Genomic DNA, 23,252 nt, shown 5'->3' on the forward strand with positions numbered 1-23,252 from the left:
TTGGCTGCCGCTCATATCACGCAGTTGCAAGAACATCAGCGCAGTTGATAGCTATGGGCTGCTATCATTATATCGCGCAGTTGCCAGTACATTCCGAATCGTTGATTGCTTTGTGAAGAGACAATGCGTCGACAATATTTTATGTTATTCTTGTTATTATGTTAACGGGTACAAACAATTCTACCACGTCACTTCACTCTACCAATTAGGCCGACTCAGCGTAAAGAAATAAAGAAACGACAGCACACGTGAGAACTGGACTTCAGAGAGAGAGGTAAACTTTATTAATTTCCGGCCGATTGCTGGGCTCCCACTGCTGGGCTCCCACCTAGGAGCCAACGGAGAGACCGTGTCTCCCGGCAGCTTCCTTGGCCTGCTGGATCGCCCAAAGTTGCTTGTCCAGGCCCACCCGAAGGTCTTCATTGGAGGCCGCGACCCCAGAATTTCTGCATTCCCATAGGTTATGGTCAAGAGTGGCTCTGGTGGTACAGTACTGGCATAGAATAGAACTTCAAAAGATACATTCCGTAGTGCGTGCGTTTTTTAACTGAGAATCGCTCAAAACGCAGAACGCGCTGAACCAACACCACCTAGACTGGCTGAACCCCTATGACTCCACGCAGGCCCGCAAACGTGCGGCCGGTGTGACGCGCTTCCCATGACGAAACGTGACGTCAGCGATTCCTCTTGCCCTTTCATTTGCAACGCGAACACTCGCGAGTCGCGAGAGATCCGTGATCAAGCTGGCTGCGAAGTTCCGCCAGCAGTAGCGTTGTTGCGGTCCGTTCCTTGTGTGCATTTACGCGCGCTTTCGAGTTTGCGCATTTGCTTACGAGGCGTGTAATCCGCCTCCTCAAAGCCTGTGCCTGTTCGCACAGACGCGGGCAGGACAATGAACGTCTACGTTCTTCTGAGCCTGGCCATTGTTTTCTTGACGACATTCGTCGACTACGGTACGTAGACCTTTTCCCCCATTGTCTTGGAAGTGTTTTCGACGTTGTGCCATCGTGCGTGGCTCATTGAGGTGCCCATTAGAGAACTAACAATCGAGAATGTCTCCGCTCGCGCGCATTGAACGTATGCGCGGCTTGAAGCATACACGCCCGCAGCAGTTTTTCGAGGAGGGTCAATGTCCATTGATCCGTCTTACCTTTCTCGACCGAATTTGTTTCCTAGTGAGCCAGAATGAAGGTGCGATCCGCTGGAGATTTCCGTAGTTGAACCGGCCTTCAAGACGCCTCGCTCGTAATCGGAGCCTCGTAGAATTGGCGTTAGGCCTTGCAGTGTTTTACGGTGTTATCGGAAAGCTCAGGCAACGTGTGAAATGTCCGACGTAGCATCTCGGCAACGCTACCCAAAGTTGATCAATCGCGGTACGTGTATTTGTCTGCGCGAAAGTCGATACCAAGAAGGAATGAATCATGCAGGCTGTTTCCGGTTGTCGTAATGTCAGTGAAGGGGTTTGTTTGCGTGGTCGTCGCTATGCACACCCTCCAAAACTGTTCAGCCTTCTCCACATTGAACTGTGTGTGGGGCTCCACGGTGTTAACGTTACTTTTCTGAATGTTTATGTGGGTGTTATGTCGCAGATTCTTACAGATGACAACGTCATTCATGTTTGACTCGACTATAAAAATGCCGCTGTAAACCTGAATTTCCAATGTTTATCTCCGTAGGAGCGAGCAACAGTTGTAGATCTTCGTAGCATTTTGTGGTGAGGAGCAGTCGCATATTGGATTGATCAGAAACACTTGAACCGGATCGTTAGAATTTTCGCGCGACATTGTATCCGGAGACATGTGTACACGGATAGAAGCACATTGTTCACTTAGAAATGTAATATGCGTGCTCTGCACTGGGGCGTATAGAATGAGCGGAAAGACCGTAGTGAAACCGGGAATTCAATAAGTGGCGTTTCTACAGCTGCTTGACATTGCTTCCTATTCGAATATAGACAGCACCCAATCATTGCATATCTGTTCAAAATCTAGGAGGACGAGCAGGGCGAGTTGGCTGAAATGCATGGTACTTGAACAGCACAAAAAATGTGACCTAGAAAGAGAAGAAAAGATCCACGCTGTACTTGCGCTGTACTTGCACCTGGATGAAGGATTTTGTTTCATAAGCTAGGGAGCAAGCATATGCACATGCTTATTGCCAAAAGACAACACTGGTAAGGATGTCAAAAGCCGTGTCTCCAGGGTGAGTTGGCTTAGCTTCATGGTTCAAAATGCAGCGCATAAAGACGACACATAAAAAAAAGAGGACACAGTGTTTGTCCTAGACCTAGCGCTTGTCCTGTATCCTCCCTCCTTTAGCCACCGTTAGCCCCGAGTTATCAGGACTGTCTGTTTACAAGATAAGGTAACAGAAGGCCACCAAACACAATTGATTCCTTTTTTGTAGCCTAAACATCTGCCACTTCTCAAGCACACATATCTTTGTGCACAAATACTATACCAGAAACACACAGAACCTAACCCTTATCACTGCTTTGAAGTGCCTAGTCAGCTGAAACACAAGTGAATGCTTACTTGGTTCATGCTATCTATAAGTCTTGCAAGCATTATTTTGGTCGTGCTCTGTGTATTAAAAGTAGATGCTGCATTCTTTAGAGGTGTAGTGAAAGCATTTCAAAGATTGACCCACTAGCATCAGATAGTAAGTTTTCGTTAAGCCTGATTTCTTGGCATTCAAGTGAATTTTTCAAGCAATAGTTATCAGTAGGAGAAAGGTGCTTTGACATTCTCACACACTCATTTACCTTTCTATTGGTTCTAGCTCTTGCAACAACATGTACCAAAGAAACATTCGGCAGGACCCAATACTTCACTTGCCCGGGTCCCGTGGACCGACCAGTTGCGCAATATTGTTGTGGCACCAAGAAGTTCCGATACTGCTGTGATCTGAGCAACTACTCGGATGCCATGTAAGTATCCTCATGGCCATGACCAGACATACCATTCTTCTTTTCTGAACTCGATGGCCCTGTTATTCATAGATGCAAAAATATGATGCCAAGGAAAGGGATAGAGGCGTGTTTTTGATTTTAGAAAACTCGGCCATAGTCACTAGAAATGAATGTGGTTGAAAGAACAACTCGCCATTTGCAATAAAAGAATCTGTAGTCGCTGCATTATGTGTGTGGTGCACTGCCAGTGTATTGTGGTATGGTCTGTTAGTCGTCTACTTCCTCTCATACTCTTGTATGTCTTGGAGTGTTTGCCAGTGCCACTCTTGTCCGTGGTCGCAAGTGCAGAACATTACTTTTTCCTGATGGCATCGTGTATTGCATGAACACTTTCGAAACGGGCAACCGGCCAGCAAACCTTCGCATGATACTCTTGAAGTTTGTGAGCTCTGTTCCCACTAGTGACAAGTTTCCCTCATCTTAAAATTGCTGTGCTTAAATTGAAAATTTGAAATGACAAATAATCTCCCCTATGCTTTCCTTATAACGTTTGCTAAGCTTTAGAGAGTTGCAGGAGTGTTGTGTAACCAGTTTTACGAGCAGGTTGTTATAAAGAGGTTAGGGCCAAGATAACTCAGAGTGATATTGAGAGAGCTTGATTATATGTCTTCTCGCGGTGTCGTGCCCGCCAGAGTGTAGTGATCTAGTGAAACGGTTGTCATTTTGTCTGTCTTTTGCATGTTGTACTTGGTCCGACCTTTTGTTGTTGCTTGCGGGTGACATTGAGGTAAATCCAGGGCCTATGTCGAAGGCGGAGGCTGACGCATTCGCCCAGGCACTGGAAACTGTACGGGAACTCAAAGATGAATACGCTGCTTTGGTAACACAACATAACACAGTCCTCGACGAAATGAAGCAACAAAGGCTAAAAGTCGATGCGTTAGAAAAGGTTCATGCCACCGGAATTGCGGCTAAGGACAGTACAGAACCAGCTCTTTGCGATATGTCTGAAAAGCTGAAGTCAACTGTACATGAGATTAAGCGCCTAAGTACAAAAGTGGTATCTCTTGAAGAGGCAAAGTCTTCAGCAGGTATGAGTTCTAAGGCTACACCTGCAGACACACTGCGAGTATTCACGGATCAGCTTACATCAATGTCTTCACGATGTGATGAAGCGGAAAATAAGATGCGTCGATCCAACCTACTCTTTTTCGGTTTGGAAGACAATGCTAATGAGGATTGGGCAGCTTCTGAACAGAAAATTATTAGGTTTTGTTCTGAAAAATTGCAGCTTGCACTCACTGGTGCTCAGTTTGAAAGGGTTCATAGATTGGGTAAACATGATAAAGAAAAGTGTCGACCAATCATTGCCAAACTTACCTTTTTTAAAGATAAGAACCAAATCTTGTCGCATGTCCGAAATCTGAAGGGCACTACGTTTTCAATACGCGAAGATTTTTCATTGGCAACGCGACAGACACGCAGAAAGCTAATAGAATTTGCCAGAACTCAAAATAAGCCATTTAGGCTTGTACTGGACAAGCTGCGCATCAAAAACGTTACTTACGTCTATGACGCCGTCTCTAAGTCAGTTATACGCTCAAGCAGATAGCTAGAAGGAAACGTACAAACGTTTAGGAAGCCGGAGCTGCATAAGCCTTGCACTCCTCTATCACTAACAGTATCATTCACTAATATTAGAAGCATCTTATCCAAACGTGAAATAGTGTCATCTTATATCGATGATAGCCTTTCTGATATTCTTGTCTTCACTGAGACATGGCTTAACGCTGACATCAATGACAATGAGATTTTTACGCATGCTAACAGATACAACGTCTATCGAAGCGATCGTCCAGACAGAAGGGGTGGTGGTGTTCTTATAGCTGTTAGAAAAACCATCACGTCTTAGGTCGTCGCTTCCCATTATAAGATTGAAATTATATGGGTAGTTTGCACAATTCATTCCACAAGGATGTTGCTCGGCAGCTGTTATTGTCCTCCCGATTGTCATCATTCTTTCTTAGAAGAGTTGCGCAGCAGCATTAATTCTGCCATCAAAATCTGTGAGGCTCGCATTGTTTATTTATTCGTTGATTTCAATCTACCATTTATTGACTGGGAGCAGCTGTCATCTTCTTGCAAGTACTCAATTGATTTCATTAACTTAACTTTAGACTTTCATTTGGCTCAGGTTGTCACTCACTCAACTCGCGGTTCAAATACACTTGACCTCGTTCTTACAACTGCACCTGAAACTATAGACCACATAAACTATTTGAATGGCTTTAGTGACCACAAACTGCTGCAAGTTGATCTTTCTATCTTGCCACCTTTTGCAGGAACCGAATCAAAGAAAATTAGAGATTATAATAAAGCCGATTATGATGCCATTAACAGGAAACTTGAGTATTTCCTTGACAATGTGCTGCTGCCTTCCTTTTACAGTCGCTCAGTTGAGGAAAACTGGGTTCTTTTCAAGAATGCGATTTCAGCGCTAATAGAAAAACACGTGCCGTTGATAACGATTACGAATGATAAAACTAATCCATGGTTCACCAAGTATTTGCGCAGACTTAGAAACAAAAAGAAGCGGCTTTATCGGTCTGCGAAAAATTCGCGTTCACACACGTCTTGGGATAGATACGAGGAATGCCTAAACAAATATTGCCACGAAATTACAACTGCGAAATTCTGGAAAGTAATAAGTCCTGATCGGGACGATAACTTCATTTCATTACAAGATGCAAATAACACTCCTTTTGCCGACACTGATTGTTCTCATGTCTTTAATTCATCCTTTTCATTCGTGTTTACTAGCGAGCATACTCATCTTCCAGAAATTGTATAACGCGATTACTCATTCATGTCACCTATAGATATCACAATTGAAGGAATAGTTAACATTATTGAAAATATGAACATGTCATCATCTTCTGGTATTGACGATATCAATTCAAAAATATTAAAGAACACTGTTTATATGTCTGGCAATATCTTGTTTCACATTTTTCGGCAGTCGCTCGCTACAGGAATGTTGCCTTCTGACTGGAAGATAGTGAAGGTAGTGCCAGTTCATAAAAATGGTAGTAAAAGTTCACCCGGAAATTATCGCCCCATTTCCTTGACGTGCATATGTTGCAAGATGCTTGAGCATATCATAGCTTCTAACATTTATGCGCATCTAGAATCTAACAATTTCTTTTTCTCAAACCAGCACGGGTTCCCAAAGGGTCGTTCTTGCGAGACTCAACTCTTTGAGTTCACCACCGACCTACATTCTAACATGAATAGTAATCTGCAGACAGATCGTTTATTTCTTGATTTTGCAAAGGCATTCGATCGTGTTGCTCATTGTCGCTTGATATTAAAACTGTCATCACTAAAACTTGATTCACTCACGCTAACATGGCTCAGAAACTTTCTAACTAACCGCCAACAATTCACTATCGCCAACAATCACTCTTCATCACTCTGTTACGTTTCCTCTGGTATACAACAGGACAGTGTTCTTGGTCCCTTACTTTTCCTCATCTACATTAACGACCTGCCTGACAACTTATCCTCATGTATGCGTATATTTGCCGATGACAGCATTATCTATCGTCCCATCCGCAACAATAGCGATCATCTAACTCTTCAAAAAGACCTCGAGCATATAATTGAGTGGTGCAAAACATGGCATATGACACTTAATGTTTCCAAATGCAGACTAATCACCTTTAGTTGCAAACGTGATAACTTTAATAGCCAATATATAATTGATAATGGCATTGTAGAACGCCCTGATCATTACAAATACCTAGGCATAAACTTAACTTCTACACTTTCGTGGTCCACACATATCACTTCTATCTGTGCCAACACATCAAGATCATTAGGTTTTCTGTGCCGAAATCTATACAGTGCTCCCTCCGATGTGCGCAAACTGGCTTATCTTGCTCTAATTCGTCCTCAACTGGAGTTCGCATCCTCCATTTGGTCACCATATCAACAATACCTCATAGATAAGTTAGAATGTATACAGAACAGAGCTAGTCGATTCATAGCGCGTAATCACAGCTACCCGTCCAGCGTAACACAGATTAAGCATAGCCTTGCACTCGAGCCACTGAAAATTCGCCGCGACATCTCACTTTTATCTCTATTTCACAAACTCATCCACACCAGCATGATGCCATCTGTTCACCCTAATCTAGCACATCGAACTTCGAGCAGACTACATAACACCTTTAGCTTATCACGCATGTACGGCAGTACTAACGCTTTCAACCAGTCGGCTCTTCTACGAGCTATTCGTTTGTGGAATGATTTGCCAGATGATCTTGCGTCAGAACAAGACCACACAAAGCTCTATCATACTCTTAAAAAATACTTATGAACCAAAAACTGCTCTATCGCATCTTGGTAATCACCAGTGTTTATAGGACTGTTGCCGATGTTTTTGCACTATTGCTAGGTTGTAGTTACTGTCATAGATGTTTTTTTTTTTGTATTTCACCTTCACATACTGTAACTCACTTTTCTAGTATGTATTTTGCTTACATGTTCATAAGTTGAATTGCATTTTCTATTATTTATTTATTTCAATACCCTAAAGGCCCAATTGGGCATTACATAGGGGGGGATTTAAGTGAATACATACATTTCAAGCAACATGAACGGAAAACAGAATACCAAAAAGTAACAATAAAAAGGAAACAGCGTGTAAATCGAATCACAGCATCAAGTCAAGTACGTTCACCAACATTAATCGAGTACATATTCATTAGTACAATAATAATGAAAACACTTAAGAAATTACATCGAAGAACACTGAATAAGTATCGGGAGCAAAAACAGCAGACGAAACGAGGGCAATCAGACACAGGTCAGCCATGTTTTTCACTATGCAAATAGCCCTGAAGCATGGAGTTAAATATGGAAGGATCTGTTATTTCGGCGATGTTAGGTGGAAGAGAATTCCACTCGATTATGCATAATGATAATGGCGAATTTTGAAACTTCTTGGTCCTAGCGAAAATGGGGGCCACCTTGTGCGCATGATCAAGGCGGCATGAAGTATGAGGGGCTGGAAAGATATGAGACTGGGCGAAGGATGAGTTGCTGTGATAAAGTGAGTGAAAGAACGATAGTCGAGTAAGTCGCCTGCGCATGGCAAGTGTGGTGAGGCCAAGGTCCGATTTTAGTAAAGAAACACTTATGTAACGCGAGTAGGATGATGAGATGAACCGAGCAGCTTTATTCTGTACCATTTCGAGCATGTTAGTAAGACCGATTTGGTGAGGATGCCATATGATTGAAGCGTATTCTAGGGATGGCCGAATCAATGAATTGAAAGCGCGCAGTCTTGTGTCCTTATTAGTGAAATGCAAGCGACGTTTAAGGAGGCCGAGTTTCTTGAGAGCCTTATTAGTAGTATACTCTATGTGAGCAGTCCAGCTTAGATCTGAAGTGAGTATTACGCCCAGATACTTAAATGACGTGACTTTTTCTATTATCGAATTGTTTATTTTATAAGAGCTATAGCATGCAGAAGTGATATTAGTAAACATTAAGTGCTTGGTTTTTTCGACATTAATTTCCATTTGCCATTTGCTGCACCATTCCTCTAACCTGGTAAGATCCTTTTGTAGTTCTGCAACGTCATCTGTGCAAGTTATTTTCCTATAAACAACGCAATCGTCCGCGAAAAGACGAATTGATGAACTTATGTTAGATGCAATGTCATTAATGTATACTAAAAAGAGAAGAGGACCCAGCACACTGCCTTGTGGCACACGAGATGTTACTCGGGTAGGATGAGATATGTAGTTGTTAAGTTTAACTGACTGAGACCTGTTGTTTAGAAATTCTTGTATCCATGCAGTCGTTTTCTGGTCGAGGCTGAGGTGACGTATTTTTAACATTAGCCGGTTATGGGGAACACGATCAAAAGCCTTAGAAAAGTCTATGAAAAGCGCTTATATATTCATTATTTGCCTATGTATGTGTAGATATTATGTATATAATTTTTTCTAACATATTATCTGTACCGCCCCCCTTACATAATGCCCCTCGAGGGCTCTGTAAGGTACTGTAAATAAATAAATAAATAAACATGACTGGATTACATTTAGCCGCATTTTTCAAGGAAGCATTGTTCCTTCACTCCAGTGTTAATGGACCGTCCTGTCTATCCTATATATAACCAACCACTCGAGAAAGGAATTCAGTACATGAAACCAAATTCACATGGCCCATACTTCTGGGACTTCTGCTTGTACTTAATTGCACATTTCTTGTGGTGTCGAGAGTGCTATTTCGATTATACGAGTTCCACAATTAGACTAACACAAGCTCCTGGAGGTGTGTTAGCCTAAATACATTCAGTAGTTCCTGCTAGCTGTACAGTTATTGATCATGTTGGCAAGGAAGGAGGCTTAGGATTACTACTATGGAATGAAATATATACTGTCTCATTATGTTAAGAGACATGAACGAAGTAAAACATCAGTCTTCAATATGAGATCGTCCTGTTAGGAGAAGAAAATATTTAAAAGATAGTGAAAGGCAGAATTGTGAAGGATTGCTCTTTCTTGCAAATATTGAATGGAACAGCTTGCAGTTAAAACTAACTTTTGATCTTATTGCGATATCATACCCCCTTTTACCAACACTTATGAACACCTTATTTTTGACAGAAGTTTTCTTTGCCCGACAAACATGTTACTTGGTGCACCAAACTATTGTTTAAAGGAACCTGATCATTTAGCATATAATAGTTTAAGTATCACTCCACATTTTCCTGCTGTATGCATCTTTAAATCTGCTCACCCACATTGTGTTGGAAGCAGTGATAAAATTAGTGCACACGTCTGAGCTACTTCACAGTGACATGCATAAACACATTTCAAGGGTGGAAATTCGTGGATAATGCTCTGCCAAGCTACACTGTCGGTTTCTAGTTTATCGCCCGCTTCATTCGCCCTGTCGCAAATTTTTTCCCAATTGCATGCTTTTAGTCTGAATCTACTTGGCAGTAGCACCAATTTCCGTCTTTTATTACTCTTTGCTTTCTCTGTCTTCTCTATTTGTAATCATTGTAATGGTACCAGTAGGTACAAACCATGTTAGCCTAATATATATATTGCCTCTTTCTTTTTATTTTACTGTTCTGGAGTTTCGTTGCCCTTTTTAGAAACTTGAAACTCCTTTGTTATCTCTACTCTTTTTCTCTTTGCGATGCACTCCGGGGCTCAAGTTACAAGGAAGGCTACAAAAACAAACACCGAAACAAGTTATTTAACACTGTTCACTCCCCCAAACGGATTATCAGGTTATAACCACCATCCGTTTTGTTGTGCTCATTGGTGCTCTGTGGCTTGTGGCTGTGACTTGCCAGCCTATGGCTTGTGACTTGCCAGCTGCAGTCGTATGAAAGCTTTTCTGTTGTGTTTGCTGTTACTGCCATTGCTTGCTGCTATGTGTGCGTTTTATTTGGTGTACCCCCACCTGCTCTAGTAGCCTCGCGATAACAGTGATTGTCGGTGCAACATTGTCGCCAAGATCTGTCATGTTTATAACCATGCCACATGGGCGCAGAAAATTAACTTCCTTACGCCTTAAGAATGCATGCCATTTGCGCGGTGCCACATGGGAAAATCAAGTGGCATTTGCCTTAATGCCATTTGTCGCCTGATGCTGCCTTAATGCCATTTGCCGCCTAATGCTTTTGCTAGAACCCATTCTACTGAGAAATGCGTACTCTTAATGCCAAAGCTTGCTTGTTGCAGTTCTCATAAACCATCTGAAGTAGGATCTATGGGGTCAAAAATATTTAATGCAAAGCCGTTAACACATAGAATGTTATTTTTTAGTTATACTATTGCGAAATTCACTTTAGAATTCCAGCAGCTTTTTCATGAGAGGCACCATGTGCAATTCTAGGCTTCAGATTCAATTTACAATGGCCGAAGTTGTGTGGTCGTTCGCATTATTGTAAAAGGCGGGAACAAACTCAAGCTAATGGCACCACAACATGCTTACTTTTTTATTATTCGTAACTGCAGAGTAGAGTTGTTGAAATGCATGGTCATATTTTATTATTACACCGAAATTGCACATTTCAAAGGACATTGTTATTGACATGATCAGGTAAAGTACTATGAAATTTAGACGTGTGGCTGCCGGACTGAAAGAAAATGTCATTCAGAAACTTAATGCCTTAACTACAGAATGTAATTTCTTGTGCATGTGTGGCACAAGTATCACGTTTGCTTAGGCAAAAGCATGCTTTGAAATGGTGAAAATAATTGAATAAACATATCAAAAAAGTATTTTTTTAATTCTTTGACTCTTATACAAAGGAGTTGATTAATAGAATAATTGGACAGAATTTTCCTATTTTATCGAATTGGTATGCACTCGTTATTATAAAACTGCACCACAAAATAAGATGACAGCACTGAGAACAAGCTCAGCGAAAGTGTACTTGTGATATTGGGATGGAGTGAAAAATTCTCAGAACATGCCGACTTCGGGCTTTTCTTTGGCATCTTTTTTAGGTTGCATTGTGCTCCATATTTGTTAATGCATGGGTTATTAACTAGGTTTCAACAAACACTAAAACCAATTGCATCATGGCAAATCTAGTGCAGGAGCTTTAAGATGATGTCACTGACTGTGTTCCGTTGATCTTTTTGCTGCATATTTTTGGCTGGCTACACTTGCTTCTGCTGAAAAGTGGTTTTCTTTCATTGCTGTATTATTTTTATTATTATTATTATTATTATTATTATTATTATTATTATTATTATTATTATTATTATTATTATTATTATTTGCAAAAGTGTAATTTGCCCATACAGTGTAACCTGTCTTTTCTCATTTATCATTGTAAATTGCTGGTTATGTGGCCAAAGTTTTGTGGTACAGTTAGAACTCTTGAACCTTTATGTCAGAGCTGAACTAAAACATTTTAAGCTCTTTCAATGCGTTCCCCCGTCACGTTCTGTTTTACTTTCCTCTAATAATAATACGGTTCACTGAAATTAGGCTTATTATAAAAGCCAAAGGAAGTCCTCCAGTCTGCGGTGAGAAATAAACGGACAAGATTTGGAGGTGGAGCCTCACTGTCGTGGACCAAAATTCAGAATAGCGGTGAAGGAGCCTCTTGGCGCACAGTGCACACCTGTGCTTCGAATGAAATGCTTTATCAAATACAGCTGCATTTGCTGTTTTCACTGAACCAGAGGGAATCCTTGGGTGAAAACTCGTGTGTTGTGACTGCAGGGGGAGGCGGGGAGGGAAGACGTTCTTAAAATGATCTGACAATTCGTGACAACTCCGAACGCAGTCCCGAAGCACCATGCTGGTAATGTACTAATAATTCATGCACATATCTAAAGACTCTCAGAGCTTTGGTTTCCGGTAATTGTTGCTTCAGGATCTGTGTAGAGAACAGGTTGAAAAAAAAAAAAAAATGATGGGGAAGGCGGGGCTTCCCTTTTGCATATTTCAATGTTTCCAAAAGGAGAAGGTTATGCTTACTCAGGTAGGTAGGCGCTTGTCCGGGATTGCATGGTAAGCTTGAAACATCGGCAAGAAAAAGCGACAACGAAGCAGCGAAATTCAGCTGGAGATTTACTGCACAGTTACACGTTTATGTCTGTTCTTTTTTTTCTAATCTTGTCCTACCTTCCCACATAGTTCTCTCATAGAATATAGCCACCTTTAAGTGTGGAAGACGTATTCACCTGGTAATTTTGCGATGGGTGCAAAATGCTGAATTATTCTTGCATCCTTTGCCGTGGCAGTTTCACAGTAGTACGAATCGGCTGTAGGGGCTTGTCACGCATGCACTGGTGTTACTTCAACACATTTGTGTACATTTCCTGAGTAGAAAGATATGGCTTGTTTAACATCGTTGTGCAGCGTATTGCCAATGGGGGGTTGCTTTGCTGAAGACATTATCATGTTTGACAAGCCGTTCGACATGCCCTATTCCCGGAAACACTTAAATTTTTTTATTTGTCTGAAGAGATTAAACCAATGAAGACTTGCCCATTTATTTCAATCCTGAGAGTTGATTGTTTTATAAAAAGGCATAGCGGGCTGACTTTACATTGTACATACTTAATTACACACTGATTAAGGTTAATTATCGAAAAATGTACAATTCATTCTGTTATGGTTGAGATGTATAAAGTTGACAGTGTTCATTTACGGTATGAAAATGGAGTCCAGCGACGTGAGGCAAAGATGGGAGTCCTCTGGCCACACCAGACAACCTCAACTTCCTCTTCCACATGCCCGGCTTATATCCCAGCCCAGCTCATCCCATAGCAATACACTCAGACCTTGATATAACGAACCGGATACCAAGGAATATTGGTTATAACAAAGTAAATGAAAAGTAGTTTTGTAATATAGTGTTAAGAAGACACCTTTATAACGAATTTTGGGTATAAACTTATCTTTGTGTAAGATGCAACTTTGTTGTAATAAAGGTTAAGTGTATCACCACCTTCTCTGTTAATATAGAGTATCAACTGCCTTGGATTTAAGATGTGTGAATTTCATTCAGTTACAGATAGACCATCATAATGCATGCCAAAAGTGGATATGCTCATTCAGTTGAGGATGATTGGCTCATGCTAAGTTCCACCTCCCTCCCTTACCTTTCCTGCTGTTCCATATATATTTGTTTTTTGCTAGTGGTAACTCCTGCCTTTCTCACTTTTGTTGCATATTCCCACTGTGATAAGTGAATGGCCTATTGTCTGTTTTGTTCTTTTAGCTCTTGCTATATTTAAGAGAGAATGTGTAGACAGGCAGGGAGGTTAACCAGAAGCACGCTCAGTTGTCTATCGTGCAATTTAAGAGTGAGTGCAGAGAGGATGAAGGCGAAGGGGGAAGCAGCCTCCCTAGAAAACCTTGTCATATATGAGTTGAACTGTCATATATGAGTTGAAATGTGTGTACTCACCACCCACAAAGAACACCTTTGTGGGTGGTGAGTAGGAGGCACATGCAACATAAATGCAGTGTTTAATGTAGTCTTTGAGGTTTGTCTTTATTTACTGACGCAGGTGCTGTGGGATGCGGACTGATGTCCAGAATTCTTTACTAATGCCTCAAAAACTCGATGACTTCTGTCTCCTATGCTGCAGTCGGTCCATCTTGTTCATATGTCAGTACTCTGCATTTAAACATCAGCGTTTTCACAGCAGAAGCTTATGCAGTACTTGTGGCCGGTAAACATCTAAATTACAAAATTCAGTAATACAAAAATTCTCGGAACGTAGTGAAAGCTCTCGAAACACTCAAAAGACAGAAGAACCTTATCCTTGTCTCGCTGTACTCCCCCCTATGCACGCTCTGCACACCCAAAAAACATGTCTTTGTGTGCTGGGTGCCAGGGCGTCGTGAGATACAAGGAAACGTCTTAGCAGACCAGGTAACTGCGTCTGCCAACGATTCCTCTGCCAATACATGAACCCTGCACTTAAAACATTTCCTTAAACAAAAGCTCAGGGCTCATTGGCAGAGCACATGGGATAGGCAAATGCAAAACAAACTGCACATTATCAAGCTGCAACTTTGACATTAGCTGGCAGTATCGAAGTCACGTCGCACAGAAGTAACACTTACGCAAGTCTTAAGAACAGGACACACACCCAGTACACACTCGTACCGGTGATCATCCACCTTTGTGGGAGAGATTTGATGAAGCGCTAACCATTCTTCGCATTTTAATCTAAGGACTAGGCATGTTTAACAGCACTTTCCTGCGCATACAGGTGTGCATTATCCTACTGACAGCGAATACCATTTCACCTATAAAAGTTCATCGGTAGGGATCTGCTTTTCAAACATCAATCATTGTTAGCATTTTTAATAGGTCTGCATGATTTTCATGTAATGTACCCAGGCATTCCGTAGCATGATCTCTAAAGAGAGGTCGCTGTTGTGTTGGCTACATCAAACAATGCACTTGCCTTGCAGCCCTTGGATTCAGGGGCTTTGACGAGACTCATGTGCTAATGTCATCTAGCTCCGCCATATCTTTATTTTCACTTCTCACCATTGATTCTCACTACACACACTTCAAGTCACTTACGTGTTTGTAATCTTGTATGTTTTGCCCACCTTAGTTCAAGTAGGTTTAAGGCTCTTATACAGCCGTCTACCATAATCATTGCCCACATCTCTCTTCCCATGACCTGGCGCTCTTTGGCCATCAAATGGCCCTTATGTTGTAAAACGCCACACATCATCATTGTCAACATGTGCTGGTGGGGTCTTGGAGTGGTCACTTTTTGTAAAGGCTGCATTATAGCATTAAAAATATCTTAAGCAAGTGCTGCAGTGATAATGGCCAGGAATTGTCTTCCCTTTCACTCGGACGTGTGCCATTGCTAGCAATTTTTGCTAGCATCTCTTGCATCAACCTTTGGAAACAGTAAAACGCAAAACACGAAAGTTTTGTCTGTGTGCATCTTCATGGCACTGCAGGTAGTACTACTGCCAAGTAGTTGTCAACTCGAGCAATGTTGAGGGTGCTGGTCGCTTGCAAAAGTGAATGGCTGAGAATCCTTTTGCTGGCCATGGACACAAAGGTCCGTGGGATTGAATATCATGGGTGGTGGCTGCATGTCAATGAAAGAAAAATTCTAGAAGCTGTGTACTTGTATTTAGGGGCACGTTATAGAACAACAGATCTTAAAAAATTTTTGAGCACTTCTCTATGACATTCTTATGTATCATACTGTAGTCTTGAGACATAAAACCCAAACAAACATTATATAGAGAATTCTTTTGCTGTCAGATCAACTATATGTTGGATTACAAATACTTTTGTGTCTTCTTTTGGCATAATGAGTATGGAATTCAACTAAAACACTAGAAGGTCGTGGCACGCTTCGTCCATATCTGTATTCGTATGTGCTTGGCTGTTGTCACTCTGCATATTTGTGCAATACACTCCTTACAACTTTGTTGCATGCAGTGGCTTCTTATCATACAATTCTGCAATTATCTGCTGAGGCACTAACCACACTCTTCTTTTTTTTTTTACAGCAAGTCTGTGGGAGTGATCATTGGCGTGATCATAGTGATCATTGTAGCCTTGGTGGTGGTCGTCATTGTTTTGTGCTTCTGCTGTAGCTGCTGTCTCCTGGCCAAGCGGAGACAACGAAGAGGCCAAGTCCTTGGTAAGTTCTTGGACCAATGCAAAAGGGAGCACTGAAAGACTCATATCCTGATAGCATGCCATTTGTATTTCACCTGCAAACCTGCTAGGTCATTTGCTTCTTTTATTTACGAATTCGAGTGTACACTAAGGTTTTATTGGTGCTTTTGTCAATTCCTATGATAAATAGGTTCTGTTCATGAAAATATTTCATTCATTGGTTAACAACCATAGTTAATTATGGAAGTCTTCTGAAATAATTGGGTAAACACGAAGTGCAGTACAAACGAGGGACAAAGAATGAACATCTCGGGGAGAAGAATGGGTCTGCTTTCCTTTCTTCGCTGAATACGTATCAAAACAGCAGGCACAGCAGGTACACAATGATTGCTTATTTGGAGATGATGAAGAAACGGTTAAAGGACCCCTGATACCAAGTTTGGAAACTTGAAATGCTTCTGTTGTTTGAGAGTCCTGCATGCGGGGGGCACGTCTGACTGATTATTAGTGATGAGTGTTGCCTATAAGATATTTAATTATTTATTAGTAATGAGCATTACCTATAAGATATCTTAATTTGGTTTTATATTAAGGGTGCATGCTCGTCCGAGTATTCAGGTGCAGTCAACATTTTCTGTGGTTTTACCTAGACATCGGGCCCCGAAGTGACGTTGCAAAAGTCAAGCAAGCATTGTTGGCATCTGAAAACATTTTCGGGACACGCACAATACTCCGACTGGCACCCGGCAAGGACAATTGTTCGTCACCCCTCGCGCTCTGTTTTAGGGCTGCGGTCAAAACAGTTTTGGCTGCTTACTTCAGGAGTGCTTATCGTTTTTCTGAGGGGGGACTTGCTCAAAGAAGCCACTTCATTTCAATCTTCAGCACATGCGGGTCCCCTATTTGAAAACAGCGTGGTCAGAGTCACTGAAGCTTGAGCGCACGTAGTCTCGGGCACTGCCCCACCGTGGGGTGCTAGTTTTTTATGGTATTTAGGAGGGCATTTCGAACTTACGTAAAATTGTTTCGAATTAGCGATGCTAGCATAAATTATACGATGCGTTAAAGCATTTACGATTCTATTTCGGCATAACCATACGCAAAGCTACAAATCCCTGTAAAAAAGCCGCAAACAAATCTTCCGCTGTCAGGAGTCCTTTAAAAGTACGGACAGTTGCCAAAAGAAGTGGCAGTGGTCCCACTTGATGCACCATGGTTCAGTTAATGATTAGGCAATCAGTCTGCCCAGTGATGGTCAGCTTGGGTCACTTGCAACAGATGTGCGATTCCTTCTTGACATTCCTTTTTTTGAAGCTTCTCGTCCCATTGTCTTAGGGTCAAATGAACGTGTCCGGTAAACATTGTTTGTCAAAGGTGCACTACTTTGCAAATGAATTACACATTGATAGAACAGGTTGATTCCGTGAGTAAATGCCTTTGGCCACTCCACGATACTGTACTTCTGGAATGCCAATTCAGTGAGCAGTCTAGTCACTACAATAACAGAAAACTGTAGTTGATTGTGACGATGACAACCAGTTGTGATAATGGGTACATATGCCGTACACACAAATAAAGTAAATAAAGTGTGTGGAGTGGGTACGCTTTTACACTGATTTAATACCACACAAGTCAATGACTGACGGAGGTATGATTATGGCTCGTACTTGTGGCTTCAAAACCACTGCATTGTACATATTGTAACATAATCGAGTGGACCACTCAGGGGGGTGGCACTGAAAGTTCATGTTGCACAGCTGGCCAAAGAAAAGGGCTGTCTTCAGTACGTTGCCGGGTACAGGGCCATACCGGTGCGAAGAGGAAAGAAGGAAAATAGGAGGAAAAGAACGGCAGGGAGGTTAACCAGCCTATAGGCAGCTGGTTTGCTACCCTGCGCATGGGAGGGGGATGTGGGAGATGAAAGATAGAGAGGGAAGGGAGATAAGCACAGCACATTCAGTAGCACACGCGCGCAACAGGATTGGCTGGAACAAGTGGTCACAGCCAACATACTTGCCTAGCACAGGGACTGGTCAGTTTGAAGGTGTCTGACTGGCACAGTGGGATACCGTGCTCACTGTTAGCTCTCCCATGCTTATGTGCTGAGAGTAGATGGGCTGCTCCATTTGACCAGGCTGGGCAGTTCAATCTGGTCACGCGTTAGCCTTTCTGGTGCAGGTCTATGGACTTCATTTTCGTTCACCACTCCATCTCAGCCACGTGCACATCACTGCATTGGACATGTATCCGTCACACTGAAAAATGGCAGCACAATCCAGAGAAAGAACTCTCAGAAAGCAGTAGCACACCCAAGTTGAGGTTCTACAGCTGTTCACATTTGGAAATTGCATCCTCTCACTGTATAAATGTCACAGCATAAATGTTTTTCAACACTAGGGATTTCTTTGCATTGCATGGTGGTGACCCTGAAAGGTTTATGTACTAATTACAATCCCCTGGAAATAGTGTCATGGAGGCTGAAAAAAAATGCTGTAGAAGAAGCCAGTGTGAAAGGCTGGTGCAGAATGACAACTTGAATGTCACTGCTGAATTACCATTCAGGAGGTGGCACAGGAAGCACCCGTTGCACAGCTGGTCAAAGTAATGAGCTGTCTTCAATATATGGCCCAGTGAAACAAACCAGCAGTTTTTCTTAGCATTTTGTATTGCATGGAAGCTATGGTAGAATCTTGGTTGCATGTTCAAAATTTCTGTTTAACTGCCAAATAGGGTGTCTGTGTCAATGCTGAGCCGTCAGGGGCTCCATTTTGTCAACTTCGCTTGCACCAGCTCATCCAGATGTTTGTGTACAATACTTCCCCACTTGGTCAAATGCCTGGTTCGCTATGAGGCTTTAGATGTTACAGCTCTCGGCTGCAGACCCTTACGTCGGGGGTTCGATCCCAGCAACGGTAGTCTCGTTTCAGTCGAGGAGACATGCTAGAGGCCCGCATACTGTGCGATATCAGTGCATGTTAAAGAACACAAGGTGTTCAATATTTCAGGAGCCCTTCACTACAGCATCCCTCATAATCGTATCGTGGTTTTGGGGCACTCCAGCCCGAATGTTATTAAATTTTTCAAGGGCTCAAACGCCTTGGCACCTTAAGTACAAGTCGTCTTTGATCACTCGTCCAGACACTGATATACAATTGGAATGCTGGCCAACAGAGCTACAGTGGATGTGGCTTTTGCGAGTTTTTTTAGACATTTTTTCGTACTGTTTCTGTCTAGTAGGCGGCGGCCAGACGGGAGGTGCGGCAGCCACAGCAGCGCAGCCTATGGTGCCTCCTACAGTGACCCCATATGTTCAACAACCTTACCCTCAGCAGCCGTATCCTCAACAGCCACCTGCGGGCTATCCGGTGCAGCCGGCACCCATGGGACCCACCATGCCTACTCCGAATTTTGGGTACTACGCGTCGCCGTACGGAAATCCACCCCCGTACACAGACAATGTGATGCCCGTGCAGCAGCCACCACCGATGCAGCAACCTCCGTACAACCCTAGCTACCCGGCAAAGTGAGTGTCTGAGAGTGGATGTGCAATGCGGCGTGATGTGCAACACCCCGAGCCACAGACTGGTGTCGAAAGGTGGTTCTGGGGAAAGTGGTCTGCGTTAAGCGCGACAACGTTTAGGGATATGTTTTGACATTGTTGTGCACTTGTCATGTGGTCTTGGTTTACACAGAAGTGTGCAAGCGGATGGTTTCTTCTTCATTACAGTGCTTGCCGAGTGTCGGTAGTTTGATTGTATCTGAACAAGTTGTGGTGGGAGTTACACGGAAGTTGCCATACTTTGTAACCGTACTTTGTAACTGTGTCCTGATGCACGTGGAGATGTAGGGAAAAAACCGGCGAGAATTGTGGGAGCAGCTTTTGCAGTTTATAACTTGTATTTGTGGGGCACGTGAACTTAATCATTTGTTCTGTGAATGTGCATGCGTTCACTTTCAGGTGTTCATGGAAACAATATCCAGGGACGCCTTTGTCATGGAATTAAGGCATTGAAAATGCAGTACTTTCTACAGGATGATGTCATACAACTGTTCGTGTGTAACTGTGCCAGGTATCTCTGACGACACTGTGGACAAAGTTGCAAGTGTCTACAGGCTGTGCGGAAAAAGCACGTCGAGACGTCTTAACAGACTTTTGTGCTGCTTAGTTATTCGGCCGATGCTGTGATAAACATGGCGCAGTCTTTAAATTTGTTTTAGTCGATCCATCGGAAACGTGTGCACATGGAAACCATGGGGTGAAGCTTCATTCATATTTTTATTATTGAGGCATTTTGTGATGTTTTCAACGAAGGCTGAGAACCGTGACTCAATAGAGTGCTTTTCTTGAACCTAGTGGCATTATGGAGCTCCCTTTGCTGCTTGTACGTACACTGCAGTGAAATTCTCATTGAGAATTCGGCGAGCTCAAGTGAGTATGCCGGCCATCAGGCATGCCGCAGCATATCGCATATTTAAGTTTTTTTTCTAATTATGCTTTGTAACAGTCAAGTAAGTCATTATTTCTTTTTACCTTCTTCATTGCCTAACTTTGAATACAGCAGTGAGCAGTGAAACAAGGCAAGGAGGTGAAACAACAATTTATTCTTGCAAACTTGGAAGCAGCAGATGTAGAGAAGCGTTTATGAAGTTGTAGCATGTCTGACGCCGTTTTGATGAGGTGGGGATGTTTCTGTCAGTGCTTTATTAGATGACGGCTAGACTTTACAAGGCCTCGTATCTGGACTGAGTTCGCAACCATACTTTTCGAGATATGCACCTGTGGTTTGACAAAGTCGATCTATCAAACTTCAGTTACATCAAGGTATTGAAGATGACTAGTATTCTTGCTTAGCGGAAGCTCCTTCAGCATTCCAGATGTTTGCTGCCAAACTTTCATCACAATACTCTAGCAAGCCTGTGTCCTTAGTTGGGGGTGTGTTAATCTCTTGTACTTAGGTTGGAAAGACTTGACTGTAAAAACGGGTAAATGTATTGTTTGAAAAGCGCGGATCGCCAGGATTTCCATTGCAGAATGTGTTCCTGCTGCATGTGAATGTGTACAACAAATTTGGTAGCACAAGAGAACATGCAGCCTGAAAATGGGGACCAGCAGGTTGTAGTACCATCCCGTAACTGTGACCCAAATTTGTACGCAGTTCAAAAAGTGTCTTGGTATAATGCAGGGCAGACAAGTGCCTGTGCTCCACTAACTCCCACAGGCTTTTAGCGAAACTTACCTCATTGCCAAACAGTATGTAGCGCTGTAGCTGGTGTCACACTTTTTTGTGTGTTTATGTTCAACACCTGTACCTGGGTTGCAAATACCGCTGTATTAAGAGTTTCTTTTCAATGGACCTAAAGTGGACAAATGCAGTTCACCGGTGAAAGAATCCATATTGCCTTGAGCTTATGTAGAGAAGAAAGGACAGAACAAAAAAGAAAATACTTGTATATAAGTATTTTCTTTTTTGTTCTGTCCTCTCTTCTCTACATAAGCTCAAGGCAATATGGATTCTTTCACCGGTGAACTGCATTTGTCCACTTTAGGTCCGTTGAAAAGAAACTCTTAATACAGCGGTATTTGCAACCCAGAGTACTTAGTGGAAATTGGTGTGTGGCGTTGAGGATTGCCGTAAATTTCTTCATTTATTTTAAACCTTTGTTTCTTTATTGTATTATCTCATAGTCTCGTTAATAGCGTCATAGTCTCGTTAAAAGAGGGATCTTGAGGGAGCACAGACTAAGCACTTCCACCTGCATCTACTGCATCACTTTATAGTGTCTTTCATGTCTCTGAGTCACAATGGCCTCGTACAACGAAATGCTGCACTGGAGATAGCCGCGAGCTGTGCACTTTAGACGTAGTGCAGACCATGCAATCTTTGTGGGAATTCTGTGCTGTGCTGTTCTATACCTGTGGCTGCACCTCCGTGATTTGTTTCTGTGCCAGAGCATTGTAAAATACTCTGTAGGACAGGTTGAACTTTGTCGACAACGTAGAGTGATGCAACCGCAGCAGCGAACCATTTCGTAATAGTGACATCATGCAATGAGCCAGGACGGAGATGGAATGCTGTTCTTATGTTAGACTTGCTGGTGAACCTTTGTTGCTACTTATTCACACGCCTTCTGAGAGTTCCTGTCTGCACTCCTGAACCCTGTGTGAAGTGTGTGTTGGCTATGTACAAACCTTTCACATTAGTGAGGTTCTGTTTGTGATTGTCAATTCAGAGGCTTAACATACAGTGAGTGAGGACTGGGACTGAAATTGCATGACATTGTCTGTAGCTGCCAGCTGCCTTTGACCCAAGAACAAATTGCCTCTAAGAACTTGATGAGAGGAAACATATGGTAAATTTGACATGGCGGATATATATTAAAAAGAACTGCGACTTTTTTTTGCACAGACAGAGAGAGCACTGAGAGGCCAGGCACGAACTCTTGACTCGTTTTTGTGAAGCTGTAGCAACATGTCTGTTGGATAGCACAAGTTAACAGTGAGCAATCAAACGCAAGTACAGCAAGTAATTGTGAAGTGTGTGATAACGCTCCATTTTCAATGAAAGTTTAGTTGTGAGGTACTATTGCAGGTTTATGCAATGAAATGAGCCATTTCTTTACACCTTGAAGAAAGTGCATGTCCTTCAGCTGTAACTTGCAAATATGCAGTTATACTGTGGGCATAACTGATCTGTTCACACATTTTCAAACTCTAAAATGTGCACCTACCATGTCTCTTCGCAAATGCCTGAACACTGTGGTAAATGTTTGTACTTTGTGCGATTTCCTATGTTATGTTCTCACAAGCCTAAGTGACTGTTAGTTAGGCCTATATCACAATGGTGCTATTCTCTTTATTTTACCATGTCTGATGTTGCTGTGCGGGTTATTTGTTAACTTTGTGTGATAATTCGCTTTCTTTTATCATGAAAGTAATAATAGCACTTGTGTTGAGGATAACGACAGCATGTGCCAAATTAGAAGCAACAACACGAAAATATCTGGTTCTTGTGTATGATTTCCTAAAAAGGTGTTAATCTACATTTATAGGCTGGGTATATGTATTAATCCTAATTTTCTGTTGTTTGATACTCGTACTTGTTCTATTTATGTGTTGGAACTTTGTGTTGTCGAATCGTGCAGTATCTTGGGCCATATTCCATCGCG

General features: G+C 42.3%; 1 protein-coding gene across 3 annotated transcripts; it reads left to right on the forward strand.

Annotated features, from left to right (window-relative positions):
- The first annotated feature begins 685 nt into the window (after positions 1-685).
- LOC119174741 (uncharacterized) lies at positions 686-21,099 on the forward strand. Of its 3 annotated transcripts, none has more exons than XM_037425776.2 (4): positions 686-953; positions 2,782-2,929; positions 15,974-16,107; positions 19,323-21,099. In XM_037425776.2, the coding sequence occupies exons 1-4, from the start codon at positions 893-895 to the stop codon at positions 19,610-19,612; spliced, it is 633 nt and encodes a 210-aa protein (XP_037281673.2). In that variant the 5' UTR covers positions 686-892; the 3' UTR covers positions 19,613-21,099. The 3 variants fall into 3 exon arrangements, with proteins under 3 accessions (XP_037281673.2, XP_037281672.2, XP_037281674.2); XM_037425775.2 differs by having other exon boundaries at positions 687-953; positions 19,320-21,099; XM_037425777.2 differs by lacking the exon at positions 686-953 and adding an exon at positions 1,040-1,373 and having other exon boundaries at positions 19,320-21,099.
- Positions 21,100-23,252: the final 2,153 nt, after the last annotated feature.

This window comes from Rhipicephalus microplus, chromosome 5 (assembly GCF_043290135.1).
Source record: "Rhipicephalus microplus isolate Deutch F79 chromosome 5, USDA_Rmic, whole genome shotgun sequence".
NCBI classification, from domain to species: domain Eukaryota; kingdom Metazoa; phylum Arthropoda; class Arachnida; order Ixodida; family Ixodidae; genus Rhipicephalus; species Rhipicephalus microplus.

What these genes read in the sequence shown, in the direction of transcription:
- LOC119174741 (XM_037425775.2), top strand. Translation starts at nt 893, where the DNA reads ATGAACGTCTACGTTCTTCTGAGCCTGGCCATTGTTTTCTTGACGACA. An exon ending in GACGACATTCGTCGACTACG is followed by an intron (nt 954 to 2,781) that starts GTACGTAGACCT and finishes TATTGGTTCTAG; the next exon opens with CTCTTGCAACAACATGTACC. An exon ending in ACGAAGAGGCCAAGTCCTTG is followed by an intron (nt 16,108 to 19,319) that starts GTAAGTTCTTGG and finishes GTTTCTGTCTAG; the next exon opens with TAGGCGGCGGCCAGACGGGA.